Genomic DNA, 13416 nt, shown 5'->3' on the forward strand with positions numbered 1-13416 from the left:
AAAGTATAAAATTAAACACAGGAGGGTATTACTCACAGAGGGTAGTCATTTTATCAGAGCTCCCCAGTTAACATCAAATGACGTGTACTACAAACCCACCTATTCCTGATGCTTGAAATATAATCCTGTTTGTATCTACAACTTGCTTTGAATTCTAAAACACAAGTGTGAAATAAAATGTTTCGCAATTTTATTGTGTTGTTTTCCAAAGAAATCAATATGAAGATTCCTAAATTTTCAGAATATTTCTAACCATTTAAATCTGAAAAAAAAAAATCACTGATAGTTTCCCAACCACCTTAAGCACAACTGGAAAGGCAGGGATCAGGAACGAAGAAGGTATAAGTAAAAATATCAATGTGTATAGTAAATAGAAACATAAATTCTCATGTAGCAAATTCTTCTGCAATAGGGCAGCCAATAGATGTGGTAGAAGAAAAGAATGTATCTACAGACAAAAACTCCAACTATTGAACCAAGGAAACCACCTTGTTTTCTAGAGAAGATCTAGAGTACAGAGGGGACATTTCCTCAGGGAGATGCTCCAAGTGGAGCTTCTAAACTTTTCACTGTTGTCCCTATCAAAATCAAGACACCTAGAAAATTTTCATTAGTTATTTGGAGTTTGTCCTTCTACCAGATTAACTTTAAGTAACTGGATTTGCTACAGAGAAGACTTCATTTCATGGAAATGGCTTAATTCTTACCCAAGAAGGTTGACCTCTGAAGAATGGAAAAAGTTGTATTGAATAACAAGGTTTCACTCTCTAGAACTCTGTGTCAATTTTAACAATGACATTAGGGAGGCTCTACCACATTTCATCAATTACTATTTATGTAGGGTGCTTATAAATTGCATTAAAATTTAATAAGCTATATATTTGATCTAAAAAATTAGCATAAGGGGGGACACCTGGGTGGCTCAGTTGGTTAAGCATCCGACTCTTTTTTAAAAAAATATTTTATTTATTTATTTGACAGAGAGAGAGAGAGAGTGAGCATAAGCATGGGGAGCAGGAGAGGGAGAAGCAGGCTCTCTGCTGAGCAGGGAGCCCAACATGGGGCTCGATCCCAGGACCTCAGGACCATGACCTGAGCTGAAGGCAGACACCCAACCGACTGAGTCAACCAGGTGCCCCAAGCATCTGACTCTTGATTTCAGCTCAGGTCATGGTCTCAGGGTCCTGAGATCAAGCCCCACATTGGGCTCCACACTCTGTGGGGGATCAGTCCACTTGATATTCTTTCCCTCTCCCTTCTCCTCCTGCCCCCACCATGCTCCCCCGAGTTCTCTCTCAAATAAATAAATAAATCTTTAAATAATTAGCATAAGGATCTTTTGTAAAAATACAATTTTGGGGAATGCTTAAAATGTTTCCTAAGTATCAGTCTTTAGGCATCAACATAAGGATAATCAGGAGGAAGAAAAGTGATAATCTTATCTTCAATTTATTATAATTAAATTATAACACAAGTTTATCCTCCTGTCTAAGCACACAATAGCCACTTAACAAAGTTATAATAATCTATGTATGTATGTAAACACACATATACATTTAACATACGGTCATGTAATAAATATATATTGATTGAGTTGTTTAGCAGAATGCCTTTAGGTTATGTCCCTATCCAGAATTCTAACTATGGGAGGTTCAGCTTCTCTAATGGACCAGCAAGCTCTGAAATGTAAAAAAACATGATACCTCAGCAATCTTTGAAACATGTACAGACACTGAATGGCACCACCTGTCAAGTAGAGAGACTACTACTGACTCACCTGTCCCCAGGGGATGTAATCTGGTTTGTTTTTCTAGTGGTGGCAATGGGGTCAATTAGAGCTAATACCTACCTCACAAGATGTTGTAAGGATGATGAAAACACACTATAAACTACAAAAAATAATGCATTTACATTCCTATGATAAAGGCAGGTAGAGTATGTTGCCCAAATTACTGAATTAGATAGCAGGAGGCTTGCACTTGAGTCCCCAGCTAAAGTACATGTCCGTCTGGTTTGTTGGCAATACTTCTTGATCTTCCTGGGTGTCATGTTAGTCCTGTGGAAAATGATACTTCCTAACTTCCTACTTTGTAAGTAATAGTGCTTCACAAATTTTACAGTGTTCTTAATTATAAGTAATGTCCAGGTAAGGCCCTCTTGCTTGGTAACCCTGTGAACAGCACTTAACAGTCAATGAATCAACACTGATTTGTCTCTGCCTGTAAAACAAAATAAGGTAAACTAAACTACATGAACAATGACCTTATTTTTACTGATACACTTTGTTTAACAGAAAGTATATAACATGAATACTAATTATTAACTACAAGAGCAATTAACATTTTAGCGCTTACTATGTAGAAGAAATTATGGGGAAATTTATGTGAAATGTCAAATTATGCTATCACGTCAATCCTATGAAGATGGTTCTATTATTGCCTCCGTTTTTTCCAGATGGGGAAAGGTAAAAAAGGTAATTAATCTATCCAAGTTCACAGTTCCTATGAGTATTATGTATCAGGTTTTGATCTCAAGGTTGTACAACTCTATAGAACTTGCTGGTAAATTATAAGACATTATCCTCCTCTCCAAATGAGCTAATCAGCCAATCTTCCTTCTTTAAGAATAAAGGAATTAATTAATATTTCTTGAGCATCAAACATGTAGTGGTGCTACTAAAGAACCATATAGGTTTTATCTCATTTCTGTTTAAAAAATGAATGTACTCCTTACTAGCTACATGACCTCAGCCCATTTGCTTAACTTCTATGCACCTCAGCTTATTCATCTATAAAATGTGTTTAACAGTTTTCCTATCTAATATGTTGGATGTGAGGATTAAATGAGTTTCAAGTAAAGTAGTACTTGGGTACTTATTACGAAGGGTAATTATTATTATTGTTTAAAAAAAGATGACCAAATAACAAAAATCAACAATTCTCAAACCCCATATAATAGGTTCTAATGACAGAAAGTACAATAAAGAGAATTACAAGTAGTTTCAAAACAACTACAAATGGTTTATAATTTGCCCTGAAAATTCAGCCCCAGAGAATACCTGTCCAGGAAACAGACTCAGCTCAGCAGCCATCAGCAGCACATGAAAAACCAATCTTGACCATCCTCTGTAGAATTTGTTGACAACTGGCGGAAAAGTAAGGTGATCTACTAAATCCATACTCTGATGCTATAAACCACAATTTTTTAGATTGTTCCCATTATGAGTCCAATGTATTACCCATTAAATTAGATTAATAACTCCATCAAGTGGCAAAAACTTTTTAATTTGGAATAAGTAAAATATCTGTAATCCTTTAGATTCTCTAAGTCATTTGTATATTTGAGACAACAAATTAGATCGAAGTCATTTTTCACATGATAAAAACCTAAGACTGTACCAAATAATCATAGCAATTCTCCATAGACTTAGATACTGTATGCTAAAATAATTATATGTGCAAGACATGTTTAAAAATAATAAAAGCTCGGAGACAGAACCAAACCCTACTATTGAGAAAACAAAGGGACAAGAATCATTGGGTTCCATTACAGTCTTCAACATAAAACCAACATAAAGAAAATCAAGTCCTATTGTGAAATGATACTATTATATTTTTTATTTTTCATAGAATAGTATTCATATGATTTCTATTAAGGTCTACTTAAAAATGAAAGCCAGTCTTGAAAAACATTTTCCATAGAAATGAAAATAACTTTTATGGGCAATATTTCTCAAGTCTCTTATCTCTGCTGAAGTAAGTTAGTATTAAGTGTCTACTGTGTGCCGAGGAAAATTAAAAATCAAACGAAATACGAAATACATTAACTAGGCTTGATTCAAAGTGGGCAAGTTTGAAACCTAACAAACAAAGTGGGCATACTTGAAACATTTTTATAATTAAGATACATTTCACACTGAATCATGTTTGCTAAAGGTAAGGAAAATAAAATATTTCGCAAAAGAGTATTCTAAAGAACAGCAGTGTAAGTGTCAAAATACTGTTGGTCTGAGGAATTTTTAATCCTCACTATGCCAATAACTAGCTGCTCAGTCTGTTTAAATGAGGAAAATGAGTCCTTGGTCTCCTGAAAGCCAGTTCCATCTCTTAAAATATGTAACAGACTGGTATGTATGTAGGTTTACACTATTTTTTCCTAATGTATTTGTCTTTGAGTAGGAACTCAGATACAGAGTACTTCTTATATTTTAGAGTATGCCAGTTTATGTAATAACAGATGTAGATAGGACTTAAAATGGATTCTGGGGTCAAGGAGGAGATTTTGAATGCAATCAAATATAGTTGTCAATTTATACAAAAGCATGCAAACAAGTTACAACCAATTTTGCTCTATTATAATGCTGCTTTGGATATATTTCTATTGTGAAAATTTTAGTTCGCATTAATCATTCTGGATACCTATTCTCTCATTTTTAGAACTGAAATTAGTAGTGTAACAGGTACAAATTAAAGAAATCAAACATTCAATTATATACTCCGACACATGTAATATGTCAGGCCTGTAAACAATTCCATTCTGCATCTACCAGCACACTAAGAACCTCTATGTAAATACACTTTTACAACTGTTTATAGATAATTTTAGCTATTCAAAAAATAGGAACCACCTCCTCTATCCTTCATTTCAGCAACCCCCATCATTAATCTTTTCAAATGGTTCTCGTTGGTGCGTGTTCTCCCCAACTGTAACTGACACAGCGAAGTATCACGTGTCTCAAAGTCCACAGAACAAACTACAAAGGAAATGTTTGTGGTCTAGAGACTTTGTCCACTACAGTTAAATAGGATCACCTGGTTGTGAGGAGTGGGCTACTTTGACTCAGCATTTTCTACTTGGCCCAAGCTGAAGAGGTCACTGACTGCAGTGGAAGAGTCTACACTTAACCGACATTCTTGCTTTCCAGCTAGCTCATTAGCCTGAATATGATTGCTCGAAACCTCTATTGTATAGACTGTAAAAAGCAGCAGAGTATCATTTGGAGAATTAATTCTATTTACCAGGAAAATACATAAGTTAAAACAAGGAATAAAGCAATAGAAAAAAAATAAACACCTTCAAATAATTTAATTTAATTTCTAATTTCTATGAAATTTCTGCAATACCAAAATAAACCTGACCTATACATATATTTCAGAAGAAAATGCCTGGTTTTTATTCACTTTACTCAACAAGGATTACTTAGCAGCTTAAAAACAATTTAGTACTAAGAGCATCATGCAGATAAAGTACACAGAATCACCACAACCAAAAGGCCAAGTGCAACAATATTTAGATTCAAGATTTCATTTGAACTCATTTAACAGCAAGTTTAAAATACCTCCCCCAATGACAAGGCAAAGTCATAGTATACTGCGTGTTCTCTCAGCTGATATGCCCAGCAACTGAGATATTTAAAAAAATAAAATAATAATAATAAAATAAAAAATAAAATAAAATAAAATGGGTGTAATTATTCATGTTATTTTAACTATAGCTAACTTAAACCCTTAAACAAGAATAATCAATACACAAGTAAAATCTACTATTTTAGATGGACCGTAACACTTGGGATATTCTGTACTGAAGAATTTTTCACAGAGCTCTTTAATTTTTTTTATTAAAGTTTTTTTATTTATTTGAGAGAGAGAAAGAGAGAGAGAGAGAGCAGGGGGAGGGGCAGAGGGAAAGACAATACTGAAGCCAACTCCCCAATGAGCCCAGAGCCCCCACACAGAGCTCCATCCCAGGACCCTGATATCATGACCTGAGCCAAAACTAAGAGCTGGACAGTTAACCAACTGAGCCACCCAGGTGCCAAAGCTCCTTAATTTATAAAAATATCATTGAAGTAAGACATTGTAAATTGGGGCTCTAAAGTAAAATTGCTTAATTTCAGACACATAGTCAGACTTCCTAGTTCTGTGATCTTTTGAGGTCACCTCATCATTTTCCTCATTGTGAAAGCAGGTATATCACCTATACTCACCTCACGGGTTGCTTGTGAGAACTTAATTAAGTCACAAATGTAATAGCTCAGTGAAAAGCCCTACAATTATAGATGTAAATAAAGAGTAGCTACTACTGTTCTTGAAAAAAAAAGCAAAAACAAAACTCTTCCTCGCTCTTAGCACACTGAACATTATTTTCATCCTTCTTCTGCTCTTCCTTCTCAACCTCCTTTTCTTTCCTGTTTTTCTCTCCCCAAACATCAAATGTTAAGTTCTCATATTATATAGAACCCAGGTCCTCTTCTCATTCTATTCTTTCCCAGAAAGAATCTAATCTTACCCCATGATTTTAATTACTACCTAGAAGACAATAATTCCCAAATGTGTATTTCTAATTCAGATCTGAATATACAAGTGCCAACTCAACATCTTCACTTGGGTATCTTGGAGGAACCTCAAATTCATTATGTCTAAAAGCCAAACTCACCATTTTTGCACCCAAACATAAATGGTGCCTATCTCAGTAAAGTCACTCCAAAAATCACCCAATTATGCAACCCAGAACCCTGAAAGTATTCCCTGAAATGTCCTGTTCCTCACTTCCCAGTAACCCATTTCCTACCTTTCCCATTTTACCTCTGAAATACATCCCTTTGTCTCCACAGCTACTATCACCTTTTGAATCTAAAGTCACTATCCAATAGCCCCCAAACTGGTTTTCCCAAAGCAGTCCTACTCCACCAATCCCTGCATGATATGCCACATTCAAAGTGCAAATATTAAAAAAATAAATAAATAAAACAAAAACAAAACAAAATAAAATAAAATGCAAATATCACTCTTCTAGCTACAACTTTTCTTTGGCTCATCAGTGCCCTCAGAATAAGGAGCAAAATACCACAGACCATTAATAAAGCTGTGCACACGTCCTCTGTCTTCATTGTCCTCTATGTTCCTAACAACCTGGACCATTTTCTTCTAAAATGTTAGTCTCTACCCTCCTTTAAGGCCTTTATTCATACCTACTCTGTTCCCTTTTTGGGAATATGAAAGGTTTTTCCCTTCCTGCCCCTGAACCCCCATTTCTAGCTATTTCTTTATCATTTAGTTTGCTGCTCAATCAATACTTCCTCCACAAGGCGTTTCCTGGTTCTCTGGACAAGGTCAGTTTTATTAATTACACTCTCACAAAGCACTCTTTACTCTTGTATCACAATCCTCGTGCATTTGTAATTACTCTGGTGTCTGCTTTCCACAAAAGATAATAAGGGACACAACAGCAGCAGCCAAGCCCGTCTTGTTTACAGCTGTCTCCCTTAATCTTATCAAACACCATGCTTGCCACAAGTGGGCTGACTATGATATTGATAAATGTTTGCTGAATTAATTAACATAAAAATGGTTCTGGTTTAGTCCGTAACTTGATAATAGCTTATAATTTGTAATGAAATGCACATAAAACTAATTTAAGACAGACTATACTAGCTTTTTAAAGTAAATAAGCAAAAAAACTACTTGATTCTATAAGAAAGATAATCAATTCTGGAAGGGGAACAAATAATATGAGGAAAGGCCTTATATGGAGGGCTTCTTTCCGGGGCCATGATATGAATGAAGCCATGGAAAGCTAACGGGACTTCAACAAGCGAAGGGTAAAAAATACTCCAGGAAGAGGGAAATCTGGGCAAAGCCGTAGACCTAGTCAGGGTATAAAGAGAGACTGGTGAACAGACAATGTGCCTGAGGAGGAAGGTATATATTAATTATAGCTATATACTATATGCTATATACTAAAATATAGCACATGGGCACACTGTGGAAAACTGGAGAGCTTTCATTATTGGAATTAAACTGTCTTAAGGAGAACCACTGAAAATTTCATCACTGAAGAATGATGAAGGCAGCAAAATTAAGATGAAGTGTGGAGACCAACTAGTAAGCTACTTCAATGTTTCAGATGGAAGGAAAGGAGGAAAGGAGGAAAAATAATTCTGCAGTAGAATAAACAACACTGCTCTAATGGGGAAGGGGAAGGTCATTGACTAAATGGAAAACCAAAACAGAGAAAAGATGGAAGAAGGATGAGAGATGATGATTTCTGTTTTGGAAACCCTAAATTTTATGTCCTTATATAATGCTGAGCAGGTAAAGTATAGACCCAAGAAAGAAGATGCAAGTAAATTTCAAAAGTTATTAAGCTCAGGGAAATTTTAATTGGTCCATAATCAATTAAGCATTAATGCAAAGTCTTAAGAAACATGTCAAAAGTTTTTTTCACAAACACATTTTTTTAAAGACATTTATTTGAAAGAGAGAGCATGAGTGGAAGGGGCAGAGGGAGAAAGAGAGAGATACCCAAACAGACTCCATGCTGAGCATGGAGCCCAACACAGGGCCTGATCCCAGGACCCTGAAATCATGACCTGAGCTGAAACCAAGAGTGGGACACTTAACCAACTGTGACACCCAGGTGCCCCCCACAAACATATTTTTATTAATAATGAAAACATACAAAAAAACAACAAAAGCTCTTTTATAATTACTGCCAGAGTTTTCAATACACCCTATACCTAATTTTTATTTTATATAGTTAGGAAAAAAGCTCCTTAATTTTACCTTAATTTCACTCTCTTTAAAACAGTTAATTACCTACAATTGTTGGGATGGAAGGAACTAATTTATGCTGACTTTCTCTATTCATAGAAGAATATCTTTTATGTTTAAAAGAATTCAGTCTTTGTAATAAGCTCTGTGCGAAAGTTAAAAATGATGTACAGAATTTTTTAAAAGGTCATTCTAATTTCATAAATGTTAACATCTGAAAGTATGTCATCTTTAATTATCAGGAGGATATCTGAAGAATAATAAAATATAACACTTACTTTTGCTGCACCTATCTGTTCTTTGCGAAATTTCTCAAGTGGAGCAATTAATACATCATTAGCATTTTGAATCTGAAATTAAAAATGCAAATACATTAACTTCTGTATAATTTCATGCAAATATTTAAAAAAAACAGCTCCTTTATTCAACTTACTTAAATAAACAGCTTTTGTTCTCTTGATGGCTTCTATAAATGGAATACTTTGCATGTTGTATAGTATTTTCTACTTTATAAGGTTGTTTTCACAAATTATTTCACTTAATTCCAACAATAATGTGAATAATGGAAAACAAGTACCCATGTTGAGATCCTAGTCTGAATATTTGATTTCATGTTCTAAGATGTAACTAAGAACACAGATATTAAATTTACAAATACCTTTAATTACACTGGTTTAACGCAGTCAGTTTAAGCATCATTTTAAAATTGAACCATATAAAGCTCCTCTATTCGACACTAGAATGTTATTCTACAGCTGCAAAACAAAATAAGGCTCATTTTTTTCTATTTAATTAGACTTCTTATACTTGGGATTTGTCTGAATGTTCATATGGTTCCAACAGAACTACAATAGTACCTTATTTCATTTCAAGGAACAGTATTTTAGTCCCAAACTCCAAATCAGGATTTACTAACACTTTAAAATAGATAAATATTTTAATTTGGAACTGTGAGAATATTGTGAAGAAGTAGTTTTCAGTGTGGGAGCCAGGGACTGAATGCAAGAGACAGACATTTCTAAGAAAAACAGTATGCTAGGAGGAAATCTTCAACTGAAAAAACCTTTAGAAAGCATTAAATTTAACACAGAATCATAAATGTTCTCAACACAAACTAAAATGGTAGTTATGTGACAGGATGGAGGTATTAACTACTGCCCTGACAGTAATCATTTTGCAGTATATACACATATCAAGTCAACTTGCATACCTTAAAATTACACAATATTATATGTCCATGATACCTCAATAAAGCTAAGGGGATAGCTACAGTTAACAAACAAAATTTATAATTTATTCCACCACTGTGATAATACGATCTATTATATAATTAGCAAATGCTAAGATAAAGAGAAAACCCTAATTTAAAATTATATAGTTCTATTTTAAAATAGGTTAAAAAGTACATAGGAGTTCTTATATCCTTCTTAAAACCTTACCATAAGTTTAAAATTATATCAAAATTCTAAAATTTCAATGAAAGTGTTTTACTTTCACTTATTTTCACTGGACTAATTATTCTCTGGTCAAGTTTTATTTCTCAAATTCAGTATCTAAGTGCACAAAAATAGTATACACAAAAATAAAAACAGTGTTAGTGCCTTCCATGGTTATCATTCTCCAATTCGAAAAAATGTAATATGACAGATCTTGAAAAGAGGACTTAAACTCCTTGTATAAAGACGTATAAGGCAGATCAATACTCAAAACCCTTCCAAGACATCAACAACAGACTGTAGATGCCTATGACATCCGTCACCTAATTACCATTTGTGAGCTCAGACAGGCATCCCTCCAGATACTCTGCACAGCCATCGTTCTAGAGGCAGATGATTGGAAGCAGCAAAGCTCACTTTTAATTCTCACACTCTAAATCTTCTTTGCCCTCATGAAACTCCAAATACATAAACACACACACACATCTGCCTTTAAACATTGTTTACATAAGGTGAAAGATGGTGTCATGACTACTTATGTGTAATTTGGCAAAATGGTAACAATAAAGGCTAACATTTACTGAATGTCTATGTTATGCTGGAAACAAGCATGATCTAATATATTTAAAGTTAGTGTAACTTAAACAGGGAGGTATTTATTGCTCAAGTTGTGAAAACTCCAAGAATAAGGACGCTGAATAAGATGGTATGCAATAGGAAGAAAAAAGATGGCGGAGGAGTAAGGGAACTTTTTTCAGCTGGTCCCCTGAATTGAGCTGGATATCTACTAGATCATCCTGAACACCCACAAAATCAGCCTGAAACATAGGCAGATACATCTGGATCTCTATAAACGAACATCTCGGGCGCTGAGTATTGAGGTATGAAGCGGGGAGTTGTGAATCTGCACAAAGATATCGGAAGATAAACGGAAGGGGGAGGAAGCCGCGTGTTTGGGTGCCTGGAGGCGGTAGCCTCCTGCACTGGAGAGCGGGCCAGTTAGGGACCCGTAGCCTCCGAAAAAGTGGGCTGAGACTGGGAGTTCAGGAGAGCACAGTGCGATCAGACTGAAAACCTGAACTCTGGAGCGCAGGCACGACTAGACTGAAAACCGGAGCTCCAGAGCACGTGAGCCACACTGAAACAGTGAGCTCGGAAGCAGGCACCAGAACCGGGCGCGGCTGGCGGTGTTAGAAGCAGAAGACGGAGATGTGCGGGTCCTGGGAGCGGGGACTAGGAGAGTAGCTGTGGGCACACAACCCGGCTCGCTGCAGGGCTTTTAGCAGCACCAAGAGAAACAGAGTTAAAGTGGCCAGGAGAGCTCAGTGGAGAACAGGCTGCGATATCTGCGTTCAGAGAAAGAGGCTAGAATATGGCCACTGCTGCTCTGATTCTCAGAAGAGTCACAGAAAACCACCAGGGAAAGGCACCAGAGAACAAAAGCTTGGAAATACCAGTTCTCAATGTGCCCATCCCCACCCCCCTCACAGGGAATGGGGAAACTACCCAAAAAGGGTTGCCTGAGTATCAGCGCAGCAGGCCCCTCCCCCAGAAGGCAGGCTGAAAAAAACAAGAAGCCCACATCCCTAAGGTCCCTATAAAACAAGTGCACATTACTTGGATTCTGATCAATAATTTGGGCTCTATACATCCACACAACCACTTCTAATCAGAATGACAAGGAGAAGGAAGCCCCAACAAAGGAAAGAAAAAGAAACTGTGGCCTCTGCCAGAGAAGTAATGGATATGGATATAACCAAATTGTCAGAAATGGAGTTCAGAGTAACAATGGTCAAGATGATGTGTAGGCTGAAAAAAAATATTAATGAAAATATTAATGAGAATATAGAATCTCTAAGAGTGGAAATGAGAGCAAATCTGGCAGAAATTAAAAATGCTATGAATCAAATGCACTCTAAACTGGATGCTCTGACAGCCAAGATAAATGAGGCAGAAGAACGAATTAGTGAACTGGAGGATGGAATGATAGAGAAGAAGGAAAAAATGGGAACCTGGCTCCAAAAAATCCAAAATCAAGAACGTAGAGTATGAGAGATTACTGACTCAATGAAACATTCCAATGTCAGAATCATCGGCATCCCCGTGGGGGTGGAGAAAGAGAGAGGTCTAGAAGAGATATTTGAACAAATTATAGCGGAGAACTTCCCTAATCTGGCAAAGGAAACAAGTATTCGTGTCCAAGAGGCAGAGAGGACCTCTCCCAAGATCAAAGAGAGCAGACCTACACCACATCACATATAGTGCATTTCGCAAATATTAGATCCAAGGATACAATTTGAAAGTGGCCAGGGGAAGATGCCTCACCTACAGAGGGAGGAAAATCAGAATAACGTCAGACCTGTGTACAGAGACCTGGCTAGCCAGAAAGAGCTGCCAAGACATGTTCAGAGCACTGAGTGAGAATAACATGCAGCCAAAGGATCCTTAATCCAGCAAGGCTGTCATTCAGAATTGATGGAGAGACAAGGATCTTCCAAGACCAGCAGAAACTGAAAGAATATGTGACCACCAAACCAGCCCTACAAGAAATATTAAGAGGGGTTCTATAAAAGTAAAAAGACCCCAAGAGTGATATAGAACAGATATTTAAGTCTATAGACACAAACTTCACAGGCAACATGACATCATTAAAATCATATCTCTCAATAACCACTCTCAATGTAAATGGCCTAAATGCTCCCATTATATGCCATAAGGTTGCAGATTGGATACAAAGACATGACCCATCAATATGCTGTCTACAAGAGACTCATTTTGAAACTAAAGATACATCCAGACTGAAAGTGAAGGGATGGAGAACCATTTATCATGCCAATGGATTTCAAAAGAAAGCTGGGGTGGCAATTCTCATATCAGACACATTAGATTTTAAGCAAAAGACTGTACTTAGAGATACAGAAGGACACTACATTATTCTTAAAGGATGTATCCAACCAGTGGATATGACAATTATAAATATCTATGCCCCCAAGAGGGGAGCAGCTGGATACACAAGCCAATTCTTAACCAGAATTAAGAGACATATAGATAATAATATGTTAATAGTAGGGGACCTCAACACTCTGCTCTCAGAAATAGACAGATCATCTAAGCAGAAAATCAACAAAGAAACAAGAGCTTTGAATGACATACTGGACCAGATGGACCTCACATATATATACACAGAACACTACACCCCATAACAACAGAATACTCATTCTTTTCGAATGCACATGGAACTTTCTCCAGAATAGACCATATACTGGGTCACAAAACAGGTCTCAACCGATACCAAAAGACTGAGATTATTCCCTGCATAGTATCAGACCACAATGCTTTGAAACTGGAACTCAATCACAAGGAAAAATTTGGAAGAAACTCAAACACTTGGAAACTAAGAACCATCCTGCTCAAGAATGACTGGGTAA

General features: G+C 36.3%; 1 protein-coding gene across 3 annotated transcripts in view; it reads right to left on the reverse strand.

The window, feature by feature from the left end:
• Positions 1-13416, reverse strand: part of ARHGAP42 (Rho GTPase activating protein 42) — a 305485-nt gene that overhangs the window by 132835 nt on the left and 159234 nt on the right. The window contains exon 4 of one of the 3 annotated variants that reach the window (XM_045790828.2): positions 8831-8902. The exons of 1 other annotated variant lie outside the window; for it this stretch is intronic. In XM_045790828.2, the coding sequence (XP_045646784.1) occupies positions 8831-8902 (72 nt within the window). Of the gene's footprint in view, positions 1-3058; positions 8771-8830; positions 8903-13416 lie in introns of those variants that run through there. One more of the 3 variants, XM_087868223.1, reaches the window with a different exon arrangement.

Source organism: Ursus americanus, chromosome 16 (assembly GCF_024610735.1).
Source record: "Ursus americanus isolate L20-20 chromosome 16, mUrsAme1.1.p, whole genome shotgun sequence".
Lineage (NCBI taxonomy): Eukaryota > Metazoa > Chordata > Mammalia > Carnivora > Ursidae > Ursus > Ursus americanus.